Source organism: Zosterops lateralis (assembly GCF_965231275.1).
Source record: "Zosterops lateralis genome assembly, chromosome: Z".
NCBI lineage: Eukaryota > Metazoa > Chordata > Aves > Passeriformes > Zosteropidae > Zosterops > Zosterops lateralis.
Genome location: NC_139800.1, coordinates 12,904,677 through 12,926,666, shown reverse-complemented (window position 1 = coordinate 12,926,666; position 21,990 = coordinate 12,904,677). Strand labels below are relative to the sequence as shown.

General features: G+C 39.4%; 1 protein-coding gene across 3 annotated transcripts in view; it reads right to left on the bottom strand.

Annotated features, from left to right (window-relative positions):
- SLC38A9 (solute carrier family 38 member 9) overlaps positions 1-21,005 on the bottom strand; it is a 48,804-nt gene extending 27,799 nt beyond the window's left edge. The window contains exons 1-8 of one of the 3 annotated variants that reach the window (XM_083884121.1): positions 20,496-21,005; positions 12,942-13,090; positions 4,928-5,060; positions 4,235-4,356; positions 4,027-4,090; positions 3,827-3,920; positions 2,701-2,871; positions 182-241 (exon numbers count right to left, since the gene is read on the bottom strand). In XM_083884121.1, coding sequence (XP_083740247.1) covers positions 182-241; positions 2,701-2,871; positions 3,827-3,920; positions 4,027-4,090; positions 4,235-4,356; positions 4,928-5,060; positions 12,942-13,045 — 748 coding nt within the window. In that variant the 5' untranslated portion in view covers positions 13,046-13,090; positions 20,496-21,005. Of the gene's footprint in view, positions 1-181; positions 242-2,700; positions 2,872-3,826; positions 3,921-4,026; positions 4,091-4,234; positions 4,357-4,927; positions 5,061-12,941; positions 13,091-20,063; positions 20,285-20,495 lie in introns of those variants that run through there. The other 2 variants (XM_083884122.1, XM_083884123.1) reach the window with 2 other exon arrangements.
- Positions 21,006-21,990: the final 985 nt, after the last annotated feature.

The window sequence follows — 21,990 nt, the reverse complement described above, 5'->3', positions numbered from 1 at the left end:
TCCAAGTGTGTGGTTATTTGTAGAAGTACAAATCCCAGACAGAAAATTAGTTTTGTAAGAAACACATACTTAAAACTTATGATACCTACTTTATAACTGGAATGTGGTTAGGCATTGAAACATGGTGGCCTTTAAACCCCCACCTCGAAACTGGAAACACAATACTGTAAGTGCTTCTTACCTTTGTTACTTCCATTGGTGCCAGGAACAATATCTGTTACATTAATGTCATGAACAAAGTCTGCAAAGAAGAAAATCTCACTATCAATGTCCAATACGTGCTATTAGGCTTTTATCTGTTGACTTGACTAAAATTAAGTAAGAAAATATTTTGGAAAACTACATCAGAAGCACAACACAGCAGCTTGCATTCCCCCCAGACCCAAGCAAAAATTTCCAAACTATTGTGGAAGTGTTTTAAAGTAGCTCTACACTGTATTACTTTCCTCTCAGAATCCCTGTCCATTTATAAATTTTCCAAGACTCCCCACTCCCAGGATTCCTCAAGCCCACCTCCACTTCTCCCAACTATTCAGTTGGTAGTGTTGAACAGTAGGCCAGTGACGAGATCCATCTTAAATCCAGCCTCTTTTGGGACAGAAAAAAAGGGCATGCAAACATACCCCTAGCCCAGACAGTACTATACAGAAAAAGCTTCCCTTACTCATTTTCTAATATTTTGTTTTTCAGAAGAGGCTCTGTGGGATGCTTTTTCCATGTTTTCATGGGAAATTCTGGAAAAAGGTTTAAGCCTCATTGTTGTACAGGCATCTCTAGTAGTGTTTTATTTCCAGTATATTCCTGTGCCACCTTACTGCTATACCACACCAGTTATTTCCAGGTTTCTGCAACCTCACCTTTATAAGGGTATTAGATAGCAAGTTTCATTATATTTATGTCTATATACACACAGAGTAAATGCCCCATCAGCTTGGAAACTGAGTTAGTGTGTCACTGGTTAAATTTTGCTTCTGTTGCACATGGGTGTGTTATGCACAGAAAATCGACTGGGACAGTTTGCTTCAGATTTTTAAAACGCAATTAAAAGCAGCTTGTTTCTCCTAAGGAAAGTAAAAAGTCTTGTGGGAAGAAAACTGTTTCTTCTTTCTTTATTTTGATTTATGACACCCTGAATCAGAAATATGTTCCTCATACTTTCTTCTACGAGTTCAGAGTATACGACAAGATTTGACTAAAATCACTATTTTGTGTTCTTAACTAAAAAAAAAGTACCTAGTGAGAAGCCATCAAAATTAATAGCTCTTACAGAATTTAAGCACTTTCAAATTTGTTATAGGTGTCAACTTCCATTTCTTCTGTATTTAAAAAGCAGTTTAGGACTAGCAATTGCATTTGTGGATTTTGTTTTTCTCATAAAATAAAAAACTGAGTAAGACCACGCAACCCCATGTTAAAGAAAAGACACGATACTGCACTCAGCTAACAATTCTTGCATTCTTTGTCTACTGCAGATTTCTAGACCATCCTCCTCCAGGAAATTAATTTTTCCCTACCTAAATTGCCTGTGCAGATGTTTTAAGAAGTAATCTGGATGTATTAGCAATAAACACAGTAGCCTGCTTAGAAACCCATGGCTGGAAGATGTCATTATGTCAAACCTACATCCTATTACACATTTTATTACCTAGTAATTAAGTATGAAAGTTAGGTCAAGAAGCCAGCGATTGTTATCTCAGACCAAACAACTTAAACAAGAACTCCAAACAAATATAGGTAAGGGATAAAATAACATGCCAGTCCCATGGAAAAGCGAGACTTTTTTCCTAGAAAATAAGATCTTTTCACAATTTTGAATTTTGCTCATTAGAATTGGCATTATTTCATTTAGAATAATTTAAGATTAAAGTGTTAATCTTATTTAAAAAACCCCAAGTCTAAAATGAAATGGCTGTAACAATATATAAATTAGGTTAGCTATAAAATCAGTCATTAACCAATATAGTATGTCCCATAGGGATGGTGAGAATTCTAATTAAACACTGTTTAACAGCTTAAGTGTCTGTGCTGTTATTTGCCTCAAAGGTAACCTTCAAAACAGAGTATTTTAAACCTTAGTCAACCTACTCAACTCTATGAGTCAGATTTTCAAAGCTCTCAATTCCATCATCTATTCCCACAACTCTACATTGATTGCACACACAAATGCTTGCATGCCTATGCACGTACCAGGGTCTAAAAACCCAGTGTGTTTTCTTTTGTAGCAATGCCACACTAAGAATAATTTTACTGTGATACAGTTCATTGCCTTCTCTTGAACACTTGCAGAAACTTCCTATACGGTAATACTTTAAAAGTGTTTGTTGAAATCTGTAATGAAACCATGTTTTTTTTCATTATCCTGAATAATTTCAACAGTCTAACCTGTTATATGGCTGTTCAAATAGATACACCCATGCAAACAAAGGGGAATGAAAAAAGAGTGGAAACAAGCAGCCAGGTTTAGGTGGTTTAAACTATACCAAGAAAACTACACTTTGAGAGAGAAATTGAAGTGGCTTTGACAACACACAGGACTTTGCTCGTAACACACATACACATAGTTACTTATTCTTAACTGATTTTTCACACAATTAGCAGGAAAATCAAGATTACGTAAAATGGACAATCTTTTTTCAGTATAAGGCAGTCTTGATCCTTACAAAGGATTATTGTAAAACTTAAACAAAAATGTATACTTACTGTATATAAATTTCCCTGTGTTGAACAGAAAGTTGGACATAAGTACCCAATAAACAACCATGGCTCCAACAAGCGATACCATAGAAAATAAGAGGCTTGACCATTGGCCAAAGGATCCAAAGTAATACTTGCAAACATCTGGGAATTCCCAGTTTGAGGTATCTGTTAAAGCTGAAAAAGATAAAAAACCCCAAAAATATATCTAAACAAAATGTTACATTAGAATCAGCAGAACTATTCATGACAAAATGTGGGGTTTTTTTAGAATATTCTGACACACATTCACAGTGCTTTCAAGGACTAAGAAAATTGCCAGTAACTTTAAAATATAGCACTCATTTGACTGAAGAAGACACTTTTATTCTGACCATACTACTACTTTTGAATTCTTTCAGAAGCATTGAAATAAGACATAGCAAAAATGCCATCATGCATTTGGAGCTAAAGCCTTTTGCAGGTGTTATTTCAAAGTAGGCCAGACCATGAACTATTGCTCAACGTCCTGAAATGAGTTCAGTCACAAACTGACAAAGGTCTTAATGGCCTTTATATGAGCAAGTGAGAGGTTAGTTTATGCATGAAAGCACCAACCAAAGAAGAGCCACAAGATGAGTTTTGAACAATAGAAGTGCATTCTAATTAGAGCTGCTGTCAGTGACTGCTTCAGCTCTGACTGTATTTAGAGTGCTTTCAACACAGAACACACACAAACATCAGGGTAATTCAGGCATACAACACAAGGGGATACAGCTACAGCCCACGTTGTTCCACTGTGAAAGTTGATCAGATGTGTAGAGGACTGGACAATGCTTATGGAGAAAAGACACCTCTAATTCCCCAAGTCCCCAAAATTTGTAAGTGACTATCTGAAACCCTGCTTGCTAAGAGTTTGTGTCTGGCTATAATACTTAGGTCCCAAGCAACTGAAGGGATATCCAGTAAGGGAAGATAGTAATTTAGCATACAGAGCTTAGACACAGACTACAAAAATAGAGAGATATTCAAAGAATAGCTTTTATTTGCAGGTCAGATCTAACATAGAGTAAAGACACACAAAAACAGAATCTAATACATATTGGTATTTCACACTTAAAGTATTTTCATGGCAAAGCTTTGGATTTCTTACGTATCATTTGCCGTGATTTCACAACTCTGTAACAGCAATAGAGAGTCAAAATGCCCATTAGTAAGATGAGAATAATTCCAGAAGTGAAGCCTGCCTGTTGAGAGGGAGAAATATAGTTTATTTATGGATATGGCACGAAAAAAAAGTGTAAGCCATATTGCCAAAAACATTTTCATATCCATACATTTTTCATAGTTTACCTGTTTTATTCCCCATGGGATACTTAATATGGATGTACCCATCATGGTATTCCATATCATAAATCTAGGAAGAAAAAATCCAGTGAATATTTTAAGAACCACTCTTACTTCATACTGCCTTCTTAGTTAATAACAGTTATGTTGTTAATACAGAACATTCAATAATAATGCATTTTGTGACTATTATATGGCAAGGGGTTTAACATACATTGTCACTAGACTGGAGTTTTTACCATAGCCATCTGTGCAACTGTCAACTTTAAAAGCAGTTCCTAATGGACTGTACACGTAGATTTCATCAGGAGCTGGGAGTACATGATCAGGAGCAATCTAACAAATGGATAAAAAGCAAGACTTATTAGTAACATCAATATAACTAATTGTCCCGAATACAGCAAGTCAACTATTGTAAATCACAAAATGTTTCCAGGAAATTACATTAAAAAAAAAGAAAAAAAAATAGTTTTTTCTATGCTAATTCTCTTCCTGGGGGGACAAACTCAACAAACAGTTGAGAGAATTTCTAGCTAGATAGCTAGAAAAATACATTTTTCGTCTGCAAAATGTGCATAAACACACTATGAATGCATCGTGCTAGCTCAACAGTTCAATTACTGCAGCTGACCACTACTTTAATCTTACAGATGGGAGATAGCTGTTACAAAATTCATGCTGTTTGTGTATTTTCTTTTAATGGTGAAGGCATTGCACAAGAAGTAAACAACAGCTTGTGATAAAACAAAACCTTTCTAAGGCACTCAGCTCTTAGATACTTGATTCAAAGCAAGCTGCAGAACAATTCTCTCCCAACCTTTACTTCTGCTGCTTATGTAAATCTAGGCAGTCTAAGACCCAACATACCAGAGGCCACCCAGTTAATGAAGCCCTGTCTTTGCCTTACCAATGCCCTGTCTGCAGGAGATGTGAGCCTGCTATAGTAATGAATCCGCTTATTCATTGCTGAAGCTTCATCAGTGACTCTTTGCGTGTCATCATTCACACTGACTATATTTGTGGGCTCCACGTGAAATGGTCTAAAGAAGAGGGGAAAAAAGGAAAAAAAGGGAAACTTTTAAAACCATGGAACACAAGATCTAATATACAACTCAAGAGAGCAGCTCAGGATGGTTTTGTCATTCATTGACACAAGGCAAATGCAAAAATATGAATAAATGCCATTGAGGGAAGCTGTCATCCGTGAAAGAACTGTGAGTTTGTATCATCCATACTAAAATGGTCTACAGCCCAGATTCTGTGGAGCAACTAAACATCAGACCTAATACCCAGCTGTTAGTTTTCAACAATGAATCACACACAGAAATACATGTTAATAAGCTTGGGCAAGCTTATTAGTGCTTGTAACTGGTGTTGCCATAATTAGTGATGAGGAACAGAGGTAGAAAGAGAAAACAGGAGAATGCAGAAGAAGAAAGCAGAGAAAGAGGAATGAGCAGTAGCAGTGAGGACCACCTATGAAAAGATTAGGAACTACTAATCTAGCTGAAAACACTATATGGAATTGTGTTTAGTGGGCAAAGAACCAAGTTAAAAAAAGTCCATGTGCTCATACTATTTTTAAGTCAAGGGAACAGGGAATGGACTATGTCTCCTTTTCCTCTGCTCCACCTGAGTTTGACTGTAGGCACGGTCACAGCTGCCAAAGGAGAAAGCTGGAATATCACATGCCCCTCATTTCTCTGCACACAGAAGTACAGATAAAGCACAGTGAAAGCTGCTCCTCAAGTTACAACACAATACAAATACAGCTTCATGCAAGGAGCACTACCAGACAAGTGTGTCCAAATCATGATATTGCTGAGATCTTTTTTCTAACTCAAGTAGAATTTACTTCCCTATAAGCATACTATGCTCTTGCTTAAAAAACAACATTGACTCCCAGCCCTGAGAGGCTAATTTCTCAAGCCTTAATATACCAGAAGTTTTTTTTTTTTTTTTCCTTTCAGCAGTGCTTTTAATTTTTAAAACTACCACAACAGCTTTCTGATCTTCCTTTTCCAGGCTGATGTTTAATCACTCATAAACCCATACAAGCAGGGATCACAACAAGTTTCCAGCTACTAAGAACAGAAATTGGGTCAGAAGTAAAGCCATGCCATTTATTCTGTAATGTGAGCAAAATCTATTTGAATTTACTGTTTTTCAATACCCATTTCTGTTTCAGACTACAAAGGAACTTGGGCAACCCCTCCAACCCCAGCTATCAATAACTTACATAATAAAGTTCCCATTCTTTTTACCAATTAATCATTTATGCATTTGTACTATGACACCATGTGTTATCTGTAAGGAAGATAAGGAATACAGTTCTGAAGTTCTTTGCTCTATCTTTGGAAGACAGGAAGGTAGGTTCTTATTCCTCTGTGCTTAAGGGTAGACAGGAATTGGGAGTATCTATGAAAGTAAGAAAATCTGACTCACAAAAGGGGAAAATAGAGAATACTTCCATCTCCACAAATTCATTCTTTCTTTTATCTTAAACTTAATTAATTACATATTCCTTCATCATGGAAAAAATGGCTTAGATTTCCCAAGTTGTTTCCTACTTAATGAAATGAACACTTTTAAATTTTTAAAACATTCTCAATTGACTCTTCTTCCTGTGATTATGACATGATGGGGGAAATGCATTATGTGTGCACTGTTGTGGTGTTCTTATAAACAATTTTAAGCAATAGCTTTACTACTCAAAACACAGGCACACAGGGCCAACTAACTCCACATATAGGTGTGTACAAAAATACTCATGGACTGTCAGTTCCAAAGACTTTACTTGTTTTAGCTTAAAATGTATAAAGTTGAGCAAAACATTGGACAGTTAAAAAATATTTCATTAAAAGACCTGTCAAGTAAAGACTGTAGTTATGAAAATAGGAAAAGTAACTTGTTTAAACGCTGCCCCACCTCCAGTCAGCTCTCTGCTGTTTTCCTTTTGGATCACTGACATGCACTATATTTAGAACACTTAAAAGTATGTATTTTGCTAATTATACAGCAGCTGCATAGTGTGAAGACCTTCCTCTCTTTCCTCATCTCCATTTAATATTTTTAGTACATCCCCATAAAATTCCACTGCAACTGTGGAAAGGTCACAGTGAGACAAAGTCCACATTTTGCTTCAAAGTGAGTAGATCTGTGACAAAGATTTCTTTCAAAATAGTGTTCAACAACTGCTGGCATGGATGTCAAAGGAAATTCTTCCTGAGTGTAAGACAGTCAGAGATCATTTTTTAAGGCAATGCAGGTGAAAGCCAAGGATGATTTTAAAATTAAAGTAACAGAAAACATGCATACAACATCCTATTTGGTGGGGAAAGCAGTGTGTCAATGACCAAACAAATACAAAGAAAATTAATTATGTGGCAAAAACCCATCTGTAGGTAAGAAATTGTTTAAAGAAAAGCACTCCATTTTCTTTAGCATTGTGAACAGAGTCTGGATTATACAACCAATTTATGATCTAGCACAAAAGGGTATGATCCAGAATCTAATCTATGGGTGAGAAAAAGAAAATGAAATTAAACAATCCCTAAGAAATTGTATATAACTATTGCTTCTGCTTCCTGACTAGAGGAGTGCATATGTTTATTTTGACAGTACTTGGGCTACTTCCCCTCTTGATTCCTGCTACTGTGCATCTGTTGAGAATGAAAATTATGTAAAGCACCAGTTATTTCTATTTCTTCCAGGGTACCATTGCACCATTAGCCCTGCCAAGCAAGAGACTGCTAAAACGTATTGACCATCCATCAATTTTATGTTATTTGCAGATCTCTTTGAAAACATCGGTCTGACTTGGAAGCTGTGTGAACAGGCTGGGAGCCTGCGACCTACCCCAATCTCCACTAGGAGAGGGCAGCATTCTGTTTAGGATCAAGGTCAAGGTATTGTTCCCATCAATACCCAGATCAAAGACTGGTTGTAGGACACACTCAAATGGGAGTCTTGAGAAGCTCTCTCAGGGACTCAAAGAAGTTCTCAAAGACTGAGATTTTCGAAGCCCAAAGCAGGTAGGATACAATCTGGGATATACTCTGAAAAACTCTTTAGGGACCTTATGCCTATCAGGCAAGCACTCTGAACATGCAAGTATTAGCGGCTAAAACACATTCCTATTTAAAAAATCCGATTTATACAGGCAATTATATCTCTCACGTGGCAAAATTATTATGAAAAGAATGTCAGAAATGTGATCTAGAGGAAGGGAAGAGTTTACATGACTGTGATTATGATGTGAAACAATGCAGACAATTTCCATACACTGAGATAAACTATAACGTGCCTTGAATTTCATCCACACTGAAAGACACAATTACAGTTACTATTTCAGCAGCTAGCCTAAAAAACAATGCCCTTTCACCAAGGCAAACACACCAGTAAGACAGAGGTGTTTTCCACACAACCATGAGAATGGACAACTTGCAGGACTTCATGCAGGATGTCCACATCTTCCATATATTACACCTAGCAGGTGTATTTCAAAAACCATTCCCAGAAAACCTGCAGTTGCACTCATGTTTTCTTGCTCACACAAAGGGACAGTTAACAATAATTCTCTAGAGCTGGTCTAGGAAAAGAAAGAAGAGTGCTTGTGTCCAGACTTCTCGTATTTGGAACTTTAGTAGCAATTTTGCAAGCAAAGAAAATGAAAAGAGATGCTCATGATTAACATTGTTCTCTTGTGACAAAGCAAAGTTCAAGTGTTGTATTTGGAGGGCTAGAGGGAACAGCATAATAAGAACACTGGTCAATTATGTAAAATTTTGGTAAAGGCGCTACATTCCTCTTATGAATATTTTCAGCAATGTATTATATCTTGTAGGGCAATGAAGGAGTAAGACTAATACATATCTCAAGAGCTTTCAGACTAAATAATACTACTTTTCAAGTACTTTTCCTGAAGTATTCTTAAGTATCAAACAACTGGCTCTTGAGAGCCGATCAAAAACATGGTAACCATTGAGTTATTACAGTATAATAGTTTTTTGTACCACTATGTCTTTTAGCTTTACATTACAGTATTAATGACTTTAAACAAGCTTTTCATTTTTAAACAAATATGAGAAACCTTCTTTAAAGGATGCCTTACAATTTCTTTCCTGCAAACAGATCACAAGGAACCACTTGGGCTTACTGCACAGATTTCTTTGACACCCCACATGAATAAGTTACTTTTTAGAGATGCAATCCAATTGCTACAGAGAAATAAAGCTAGGAAATTCCTACAGCTTTTTTGTCTTACTGAGTTCCCAAATGATTACAGGAATGCTGTAAGTGGCACAAGATAAACTAAGGAGTAAAACTGATTCACTGTATTGGAAATTAAGGAAAGGAGAAGAAGTAATAAGAATAGGTGCTTATTTCATAACTGGCAACCACCTATCTGGATAGGCTCACCAGGCACTGGAACAGGCTCTCCAGGGAACTGGCCATGGTACCAAGACTGCCAAAGTTCAAGAAGCATTTGGACAACAGTTTCTAATACATGATCTGATTATTTGGGCTGTCCTGTGAAAGGCCAGGAGCTGGATATGATGATCCTTGTGGGCCTCCTCCAACTCAGGGTCCCCTATGATTACAGATATCAGTGTGCTTCTCTTAAGGAAATCAGTATCAAAGAATTCCACAAGTGACTTGGTTTTTAATTTCTAAGCTGTCTGAATTTACTGAAGCATTAAACAGTATGCTCACAGTTATTCTGCAATACCTTCATTCTCTTGGGAATACCTAAATTTTTCTGCATTGATATCACCGTTTTAGTAATTACAGCATGATCACACAAGTTTCTTAAAACGTTGGATGCAGAACTAAAATAATTTTTTGAAGGGTAATGTCATTGCATGCACATTTTAACAAACTAGGAATCACAAACTTTACCACATCACACTTCAATCACTATTCCTCTTTTCTGTCAAAGAAGAGCTATTTTACTTGTCACTTACCAAGAAATATGAAGGTTCTTAATCAAGGTCAAAATTCTTTCCAATTAATAAGAAGCAATATTAGGAATTCACAATAATGTTGGCAACAGAGAAAAACAGGGAAAGGAAGCAATGGTGTAAAATGATCTCATTGGTATGGAGTAGTAAAGGCATAATGAATGCAGAAAGGATAGATTTGCACAGGTTGCCGACCACTGCCGACCTGCTCCTAAGTTAAAAGAACTTTGAAAATAATGGAATCGAACACATTTGCATGAAATAGGCTTCTCTGACTGCCGTCTACAGACATTGTTTAATTTACAGCTGTTTAATTTCACTTACTGATGTCTCCTACATTCTGGGAACCTGTGGGACTTCAAAAAGAACAGGAAAAAAAAAGGCAGAAGGCTTGATCTCCCTTTAGCAGGAGGCATTGTCAAGCTTTTTCATATGCAAAAGAACTAGCACAAAACATCAATTGCTTCTTTCAAAGTTCAAGTATTCCTGACCAACAACTGCAGAGCAGATTTAAATGTTGATAATGAAGGGATTTAAAGAGCAATTTGAAGAAAACGCAACACCTTTTCCATACAATAACCACCAATAAGCCACTGCAGCAATGATATTCTAGTTTCTAAAGGGAGCTACAAAATGGGAAAAAACACACTGAATAGGTGAAGAGAGAAGAACAATAACATCCTCTTTAAAAGGATTAAAAGTGGCTTTATATTTCCCCCAAATTTGCAAAACAATACTACACAAAGTTATTTACAACTCTAAGAAACAATTCGCTTATTGTTCTTATGTAAACACTAAAAAGCATTCCTTTCAAAAATCCCAAATCCTCCAAGCTGTTAAGAAAACCAAATAACTAGGCAAACGCCTCAAATCTCAAACAACCCAAACAAAAGTACAGAACAGCACTAAGACAAACAGCAATTACTACAAATCATACACAACACTTGAAGAGCTATCTCAATCAAAGCAAAGTTATCAAGCATTCAGTCCAGGTCCAGTTTCTGAATACCAAGTTAAAAAACACGAACAAAGTAAGGGCAAAACCACACTGCATTGTACCTACTGCATCTTCACCGTTTGATACTTTTATACATAACAATCCTCCTTCCCAGGAGCTGATATTCCCTAAAGGTTTAATGAAGAAGCCCTTCAAACTGTCCAGTGCTCTGACCACGAGTGACACAGACCCCAATGGTCTCTTCTTATTTCCTCTTTTAAAGTGTGGGGACTGCCTGTTCTAGCACAGAAGTGGAGTTCAAACTTGTTTGACCCCTCTATTATTTCTACTATTATTGTTTCTGATACCCCAGGGGTCGTGCTCTTCATCCTTGTGCTTCTGCATACCTGGAAGGCAAAAAGGCTAAGTCGTGGAAAATGGGAGAATGAACTCAAGAGAGAAGCAATAAGGACATTTAGGCAGATCTGCAGAACTGGAAGCCGTGAATGTGGGCACACAATCCAAGTTCACATTTCTGCTTTTAGGAAGGGAACCAAATGCCACAGGCTATGACCTTTCATAAAGTTGACTCTCCAGACTTGAGAAATCACAGGGAAAAAACCCAACCTAACCTCACTCAGAGGAGTGAGTCCTACCACTGAGGTGTTTCAAAAAATCTCATTGCTACTGCTTCACCACATCACCTGAAAGAGACCCACTGCTCCTCAAACAGACCACATACTTCCTCCAAAATAAACTGCTCCCGAAAGTCATACATACAAATTAGAAGTCTTCTTATGACAGAAAGGAATCAGATGCTCCACAAAAATAGAAAGATTTTGCTTACATTCATTCACAGATGCTTTTTCCACCTGAAAGTGCTCTACCGTTTCCTAGCCTTTATAAAATGCAATTCCATACGCTTCTACACCTGTACTCTCTTTGTTCCCCTGGAGTCACTCAGACCCTTATCCTCCTTCCTTTACTTGCAGAGAAGAGCATGTACATAGGCTTTCATAGTTTTTCAAAGCTGGAGGCTGATGGCATCAAAGCACTATCTTCAAAAACTCTTTTTTTTTGCTGAAGTGACCTCTGACAACCGGATTTTGTATGCAACAGTGCCATCTTCAGTTCCTTCGGGTAAACTGCTTTACTGAAATGGATGGAAAGAGGAAAAAATGAACCATAAATTGGTCCAAGAGGGGCTACGGTGCTATTCCTTCGTCTAAAAATGCAAAGCTGATGCCTTCAGGTAGTATTAAAAGGTCATGTCCCACTCTGATCTCAGTTTTGGTTCCATGACCAGCCCACAAACATCTTAACTGCGGCAAAGGAAGTCTCCCATTCCAAATCCCTTTGTGGAGATGTTAAACTCTTAAGAAAGCATGTAAAATAACAACTTAGCTAGAGGTATTATTTTTGATGGCACAGTAATAAGGCTGGACTGATGAATTTTTCACATTTGCTCACTCTCAGAAAGCACTACACTGTTTTTATTAAATGGCAGTAAAGGTCATTCAGCTCACTTAGTACCAGCAAATAATGTATTTTTCCAGCATCACCTGCAGAATGCATACAGCACCATATACACATACTGACAGCCATTTAACTACAACTTTGGGCAAACTTTCTTGCATAGTCTCAACATTTCAGTTAGTTGTTCTAAACAAAAAAGACATGCTCCACTATACACACATAGGATGTTCCATGTTTGAAGAGCACTTTAAAAGCCTCATGATGAGCTCTTAATGGAGAACTCTCTCTGAAATGATGACAATAGAAAAATCTTATCCTTATAAACAAAATACAATAAGAATATCTGTTCACCCAGTGCTTGGAAATAAAATACATCATATTTTATATATGAGTATATATATATATTATATTAGAGTAGGAACTGCTTGTAGAGATCCTGGCTTCCAAATTTTAATCTTCTGTCTTTGTAGGACTCTGTTGTCAAAAGCAAAGATTAAACAACTCTTTGCCTCACAGTAATTCTGTAGGTTCATCTTTCCTCATACCTTTTGCACCTATAGTCTTCTGGATTAAACTGTATATTCATGATTCCATAATTGCTTTCATCACCTCCCACAGGAACCAAGATAGGTTTGGTATCCTCTTCCATATTTGATGGATATGTCTCCTTTTAGATTCTGTCAGTTACTGGAGCCTGAAAAAAAGGAAAAAAATAAATGAATCCACTGCAGTTAAGCAAAACTATGTCCCTGCTATAAATTTAACACTGCTAGAGTCCCACAGTTTCAGAAGTTCTTGGGGTGAAAAGCACCACAAATAACATCAACACTTGAGAATTCTCATTCCATAATGCAAACATCATGAGGCATGTATGGTGGGGACAGTATTTTTTTAAAACACACTATCCAGCCCTTAATCTCTTTTAGCACCACCACAAAGCAGTATCAATTAAATATAAATTTCTAAAGGAGCTTTATTTCTAATATGTAATGGTACTGCTGAGAACAATCTATCAGTTTTAAGAGCCTACTGTTTCACTAAATTACTTCAAACTTTGCAGCAGACACACATGCAGTTTATTCCAGTTCTAGTATATTTCCTGTAATAAGGATCAGATTATTGCAGTTTACTGTGTCCAGGTCTTTTGAATAAAAGGTAATAAATGGTTTAATAATGCATTAATAATAACGATTAGATGCATTTAGACCACTCTTGGCCAAAGAGTGGGGAGCAGATAGCTTTTAAACTAATGGATTTCTTCTCATATTGAATTACAGGCCTCACACGGGACTTGCTGAGGTCTTGTGTGCAGCTGCACAAACAAAATGGCTTAACAGCTCTCATCCCTGCTATCCTAGGGTGACTTTATGATGCCTGTATCACCAATTGTCTGTTCTGTTTATGCTGGATATTAAATTCTGCACCTTTAAGACAGGTTCTGAGAGCAAAGGGGAAAAAGAAGGGTGGGTTTGTCTGCAGACCCTGCACTTGCTCCCCCCATTCCCTCTCATGGACTGAGCTGTGACTGTGCTCTCTGCAGCACTGACAGCGGGACGGAGCCCTCCTTGGCTTTTAGTTAGTTTTCACCTAGCTGAGGCAGAGAAATTCCCCAAACTGTGGCTTTTCTTCTCCTTGGAGCTGTTCAGCCCTGCTCTGGACAGAAAACCCAGCAGAACAGCAGGAGCTCACCCCTGTGGCTCACCAGGGCCCGGGATGTGGAATTTTCCAGTGCAGGAGGGACTGATGAGAGACTGAGTGAGCTGAGCTACACCCCACAACAAGGACTCTCTGAATTTGCCATCTCTTCAGAACAGTAAGTGGTCTTATTGTGTAATAGTATTCGTTTTTCATGCTTGTGAGTACTTTGCCTGTTAAATAAACAGGATTTTTTTCCCACTTTTCTCCACGGAAATCTTTTCCTGAACCACTAGAGGGAGGGGCCACTTGAATCTGCTTTCTAGAGGAACCCTTTAGGAAGTTTCCTCCCAAATTTGCCATAACCAGGACACCTGCTATCTCCTGAAGAATTCCTCAGGCAAGACTCCTTCAAACAAAAAATGTCAGAAGCCAGGACACTTTCAAAGAACAATGGCAGAAGTATCTGTTCTTTCATCATTTCAGAATGCTTTAAAATGTTAGACAGGCTGAAAGACAGATGACAACCAGAGCTGGCACAGGACAAGGAAGGGTAGTGCTGCATGTTTGAAACCTGGAATGGCAATGGAAAAAGGTAAGATAGAAAGAATAAGGTGTGTATCATCCTTCTGCATCCTCATAGAAATACACCACAAAGGCCCAATCTCAGAAATCACACCAACCCAAGTTAAGCAGTGACGCAGTTCTATCCCTTCCTAGATGCATATTGTCAATCCTCTTCCATTATCTTATCCTGCTAATACCTCTGGCAAAAAACCCAAAGCAAAACAAAACAAAAGGATCTGAAGGAGAGGATGAAAAATGAATGTTACTGGTTTTCAACCACATCTACTCTCTCAGGATGAAAAAACTGCAGAAGAAGGCACTGGAAAACACTGATGGACAATGTGGCAGGAACTGCAGGAGCATTAAGACTGGCTCAACCTGCCAAGGAAGTGCTTTTTAGAAGACAGACACAGGTAATGGCTCTCTGCTCTCAAGGGGAGGGGATCACCCAAGGACCCAGTTTATGGAAATCGTACTGCAAGTTCAAGTCCTGCTTTGATAGCTCAATGGCATTTCTGTGATCCCACACTGAACTGGACAAGGACGACTGACACAGAGGAAAATTAACCATCCTTTCTTTTGCTTTAAACCCAGATCAGTGTTGAGTTTGGTGCTTGTTATCAATATTGGTTGCATGCCTGTGCAAAGGAGGGGATAGTGCCACAGAAGCCATTTCATCTTGTAGTGCTGACAGATTCCTCCTAGCTTCAATAACCATGATGAGATTAGAACAGTTACTATGTTTAAAGGCATGATTTTGAGTTTAAAGGCATAATTGTATCTTGGTCACTTCAGCTGTTTGAGAGGATACAATATGCAAGAGGTAATAATCAAGGCAACCTTAAGGACTTAACTGCACTCGCTGAGAGCATACTTTCTCCTATACTTAATTTTTGCTGTTATACTCCCTAAACCTTTATTGCCCTACCTTTTTCAGACCCTTTCCAAGGGATCATCTTATCACCCTTAACTTACTGCTTTCTCTCTTTTGCCACTCCAGCCTTCTATAAAACATTAGTTTTGATTCTTTACCCTGAAGTCCTTCTTCTCCACAATAGTGATTCTGGTTCTCTGGCCCCATCTAAACACGCTCCTATCCTTCTCAGCTCTTCTGGTGATGCTTAGCAAATGGATTTCTGTTCCTCCTATTCTTTCTATTTTCTGTCTCTCCTTACACTGTCAAAACTGCTTTCCCAACCCACCTTTACTAAGCACTACTTACAAAGAGGTATCTTAGTTCATACAAATATTTTTACTTCCTTTCATGTGACATGCTGTTCCTCTCCGAACTGTTAACAGATCCCCTTTTGCACACTTCTTTTCTACTGCCTCCTCTTATTTTTCTACAGCTCTAGGTTCTGCTTTCTCCCTACTACTGCTTTTCCAGTTAAAATCTACCCTGGTGCCCATCAGCTTCCAGCAATAGCTAAATACTTCTGAAACAAAAACACAGGCCCCAGAGATTTCACACACTGCTACAAACATCCACAAGTCCTCTGCCATTAAAAACTGCTATTACCTTCTTCTAGTCTATTCTATCCTTTCTCAACTGAGAAAGAATATTTTATTCTATTCTTTCTCGACTTTCCATAAAATGAATACATCCTGTATTCATTTTACTGGAAGACAAACCTAGGTGTCAAACATGATTCTCACTTGTTCTGCATTTGGATTTCTCTTAAGAATTTAAATCACACTTCGGATCCAGCCACAAAAATGGAGACGAAAATTTGAATTCCAAATGACTGAATTGAAAATGGAAATAAATTCAAATCCCAGTCAGTGGTTTTAGCCAGAACCTTCCATAATATCACAGTATAGATATCCTTTCCTCCCACAGGCCACGGTTTGTGAGACATTGAGCAGACATCAAACACACATCCCTTCCTTAAAACCTGTTAATACTTGTGCTTTAGGAGTCAACCTGATAAATGCTGACAACAGTGATCACCAGTTTGATTTTTTTTCTGCACTATTGCTGCAAAGAAAGAATTGAGATTTGGTAATATTCCTTGAAGAAAAATAATCCTTCCCAGATATACCACACACTAAGTTTGGCTTGACAGCATGATTTGGGGCTTGTGCAGATGGTGTTCACTGACTCTTAAGCGTCACTTAGAAGATGGGTCTGCAAAGACAGATTGTTTTTTAGCAATTAAGTTTATGATCACCAAGCTTATGACCAGCAAACTAGCTACTCTACAAGTAGATGCAGCAATGACATATTGGGCTAGAGCTGGAGCCAGTACAGTCTAAAGGAAACTGTAAGCAGAAAAGCAAAATGAAGAATTAACCAGGTTACTCTCTCTTTTATCTACTATCCATATCTTTTGACTGGAATGCATGCACAATAAACATTTTTAATACAAAGAAAGGAGTTATGTTCTGTGAACTTATTGCCTGTTTAAATTACAACAATCTCTTCCCATCTGTAACCTTCATAGTGTTTTAGTTACCTAAAGATTCCTCTTATACTGAGTATCTGATCTATGTTCATCTCACTCAGGATGTTTCTTTCAAAAATCTGTGATGGGACACGGAATATTGTCTATATTGTCTATAAAGCTTATAATCAGGACTGGGATGCCAAATACAAAGAATTCACATAAAAAACAGTTGTTTGAAAAACTTCATTCTGCTTGTAAATTTTATGATACGCCATGGTTACAGCTTCCATGAGACCACTCTTGCATGCAATTACTACAGTTCTCGGGAAATAAAAGTATGGCTGTTTAGAAATGAAGGCTGCTGTACAAACAACAACTCATTTGTTGTCAAACTGGATTTTCCAGCAAGTGGAAAAGAGGTCCTTCTAGTGCCAGTGTAGCTGGAGTTGGAGATACAAATTCATGGTACTTTGTCTTTAGCAGAGTTAAAAGCAGTGCTGTACATTCTCAGTCCTTCCTTCTCCCGTTTGGCATGGCACAGCTACTTGTCTTCTTTCCTGTCTTTGTAATGAGCAGGACTGGGAAAGAGATCTAAAATAGTATACCAGCTAATGGTATAAGTCTGAAGGGGGAGATAATTGTTTTGGTGCTGGTTTGGGATTGTCTGGGTTGTACAACCAGCAGTTTCACTGTCCAGTTGAAAAGACACCACTATTGTCTGCAGAAGAAGACAACACTGGAGCCACAGCCTGAGGGACCACCTACCTCAGAGTATGTTACCTCTTTTCTTCTGCTGCTTAAAGTCTGCTTCATGCAACACTGGACAATACAAAAGAGCATTTGTGCTGTACACCAGTGAATGATGTTAAATATTTTGAAAGTAATCAAGGTGCTCTCAAACTGAGCTTTCAATATTTGTGGATTCTTTTCCTGTGTTTTAATCCTTATCCTTAGAATAAGGATAATGCCAGTACTTGCCTTAGCTCATGGACATGTTGAGAAATTATCTTTTACACAAAACTTAGTGATTTGTAGCAAGCACTGCAAAAAATATCCAAGAGGACCAATAATGATTTGCAGAGCAGCAGGTAAAGCAGATCACTCTTATGCACAGCTGAACACCATAACTTTGCTACTCTAACAAAACATTCCCTGTGTCTCAAGCCAGACAATGAGAACTGTCTGGTTTGATAAAAACAGAAAGTACTTCTAATTTATATATTATACTTCTAATAATCATAATTCATATGTACCAAGACGATTATCTAAGTAATTCTCATTTTCATTGAACTTTGTTAAGTTTAATGCTCCAACTTTTGAAGAATTCAACTTTGCAACCTCTGTCCTTTTAAACACATTTATCCTTGCAGAGATATAGGATTGCTTTGTAGTGTATTTGGTAGTGAACAGAAATTTTCTCAACATATTGCACCCAGTATTCTCCTCTAAAAATCCTTTTTCTCTGCCTGGATCTTCTGCCATTTGCATGTCACCATTCTACAAAGTCTCTTTTTCCCCTTGCAGGGTCCTGCTTTCTGCCCTCCTCTACTACAAGCCATCACGTCTCTCCTCTCTTAACTTCTAAACTTCTACTAATACAGCTGTGATGAAGTTTAGTATGACCTGTTGCACTATATGTAATTCTCCTACAAACAGCTGAAGCACTACATCAGAAGGGCAGCAAAAGGAAAACAAGTGGATCAGAATTTAATAATCCAGGTTTTCTGTTGCTGGTCATAAACTGTGAAGAAATACCTAAGTCTAGGCAAGTGTTTTTTTTTCTGGACTACACTCCACATGACTTGCAGATGTTAATCTTAACAGGTCTGGACCTTCTTTAATCCTCACTGACTCAGCCCTAAGAGCTCCTGATTTCACTGTCCTCATGTTCTCTCACCCGGTTTCAAAGTCTAAAAAGCATGAAGGAGCAAAGACAAGGATATGGTAGATTTAGAAACCTCACTGTAGCCTGTGATCTAATAATGTTGGCACTGGATGGCAAAACCCTACTAGCTGGCTTCCACTGTGAATTTAACAATGGCAGTTCATGGCTCAGTTATACCTGTGTGTGACAAAGCTTTAAAATGAGACACCCACATCGACAGATCATTCAGGTACAGCCCAGGCCACGCCAGAGAGCTAGCAAACAAGTTTGCCCAATACCAGGAACAAAACTGTGTCCAGTTAGTCAACCATCCCAACCATCCCATAAGCATGGACTGCACTTAACTGGTATTTATCAGAGAACCTCCCATAGTGAGCAGGCAGAGAAAGCCTGAGAGGATCACTACACCCACAGCACCCACCATGCCATCATGCTGTGCATGTAGCAGCTGGAGCACTGAGAACTATTTGTACTTCACTTCTTATTTAAAGTCACTACTTCTAAAAACCACCCCACACTCATGGTTTAAATACCAGAATCTGCTAACCAAAGTATTTAGTTCAAACAAGGATTTTTTTTTTTTAAGTGCCACTTGGAGTTATCCAGTCTTCCCTTAAATTCTGAGCAGGATGAATTCAGTTCAAGGCATAACACTCAAGTAAGCTGCAGGCTGTGCATGTATGAGAAATACGCACAGTCTACACTGAAAGATGAGAACTTCAGGACAGGACAGCAGATTTCCTCAGCTCCTGGAGTGAATCCTCCCTCGGAAGGGACCTAAGGATGCTATACTAGTCATTAAAGTAGCACATACATTTAAGAGCTCTTTAAAGAGGACAGCATACCGCCTCTTGCGGCACCTTAGAGACACCTTAGCTTGTCCATACTCTCCTACAGCTGCATTGGTTAAAGGCAATTAGAACTGTTTAAGCAATCTAAGTTAGCAACTTTTTGAGGAAAGAAAAGACTTTTGAATATACAAGCTGAACCTCTTCTGAGCTTTCATGGAGCTCTTTCATGAACGAAAAAGTACATGATCAATGCCAAATTATAAATCTAAGTAAAACGAAAAAGAAATGGCATTTTCAGCTAGATTTGTCTTCAACGGATAAAGCTTGTATAATTTATGTATTTGTGGGCACTGCAGATAAATACTTACAGATACAAAACACTACCACCTTAATCTGACTTACATTTTAAACACGATTTTTAACTTAACGAGTCCTCCCTCACGCCCGTGAAAACCGATGTCAACATTTCACGGACCGCCCGAAAGGCGCTCCCACGCTGTTCCTGAACCTCCGCCCCCGCTCTGAGGATCTGCCCGTGTCCCCGGGAACACGGCGTGGCCGGTCAGCGCCCGCGGCCGGTCAGTGCCCCACGGGCCGGTCAGTGCCCTGCGGTCAGTGCCCTGCGGTCCGTGCCCGCGGCTCCCGCCCGGCCCCCCCGCCCCGCAGGTCGCGCCCCCGAGCCGGGCGGGCGGCGAGGGCACGGAGGGAACACGGCGCCACCGCCTCCCCGCGCTCCGGAGCCGCCGCCCCGCGCCCCGAGCCCCCCGCGGCCGCCCCCGCCGAGCAGCCCCGCCCGGGCGCCGCCGCCCCGCCTGACGCGGCTCCTCTCTCTACCTGCGGCCCGGCCCCGGCGGCGCCGCGCTCCCGCCGCGGCCACAGGAAGCACGGCGGCGGCCGCGGGCGTGCCGGGCCGCGTAGTTCCCGGGGCGGCTGCGCCGAGGAGGCCGCGCGGGCGCTGCGGAGCGCGGGACTACAATTCCCAGGAAGCGGCGGGGCGGCGGGCCCGGCCTGCCCGGCGAGGGCCTCACCACGCGGACGAGCGGGAGCCGGGCGCCGGGAAGGAAAGATTTGCACTTGTTGGTGCTGGCTGATGATAATAAAAAATAGTAATAAAAATAATTAAAAAAAAAAAAAGTAAGAAAAAAAAACCACAAGAAAAACAAGAAAAAAATTTTTTTTTCCTTTTGTTTTGCAAAAAGGAATTGCTTGCGTGTTTCTGCGGTCAGAGTGGTGATAAAATGCACAGGTGACCTTTGCCAAAACAAACCGTGCTGGTCTTCACGGGCCTGGCTGCGATCTGACCTGCCCAGCGAGGTGTGGAACACTCGCCTAGCTGAGCACACCAAGCAGGGCGACCAACAGGGACAATGTGCCGGGCAATACGTTTTGGAAATTCACTATTTTCGGTCCTGGGTTGCTGGTTTGTTTTAATTTGGTACTACTTAAGTCAAGCTGAGATAATCCTTTTCATAGCTGAAACCATGGTTAATATCAGAATCTAAGAGTATTTATAGCTCATGCTTGAAAAAAATTGCTGAATTGCAGGAAGACAGCAGAGAGAGCTTCCCCATGTGGCAATATTACAGAAAAGGCCACGCACAAATCACCCCCTGTACTTCCTGTTCAAGTAAAGCCCAGAACAGAATGTACAGCTAGCAGCAGGACTGCAGGGCTGTTCGGCAGGAAAACTGCTGTTTACAGTTTTCAATTCAATTTTCAAGACTGCTGACGGAAATGAGGCAGCAGAGACTTAACACTACTCATTGTCCTGAAATCCAGCGGCACACAAGCTCATTGGGACCAAAATTCTTGCTTCTGTACCTAGGAAATTCACCATCATCTTTCACCTCTGAGTCACTTTTAGAATACTAGTGTACGTTGTGGGTTTTGGCCATTAGATTTTGGCTGATGAGTCAAGTACTCTGTCCAGCTGCTATCACAGGAGCTTGCAATCCAATGCTAGTGTCATGTGCTGGTGCTATGAAAGTAAATTAAACTGAAACCTATAAAAGTAGACATGTGTAAAGAACTGTTTTTTTCATTTTGCAAACTTCTAGTCTTGCTCTTGCAGGCCTGTCTTCTATGTCTTATGCTGTGAAAGATTTGTATAAGTTACTACTGTAGCAGGTAGATGATCGGTATTTCATTGCATTCTTGGTCACCCACTACAGTACTTGAGTTTTGCCTAGGAAAAATGTTTAATTGTAAGAACAATTAAAAAGCCTAGCAGATATACATTCCACCTGCTCTCTCATGAAATCTGCTGCCACAGTTGACTTCACAGAAGATGGTTTAGTATCTGTCCTGGAGCGTTTGTGTTCTGGCTTTC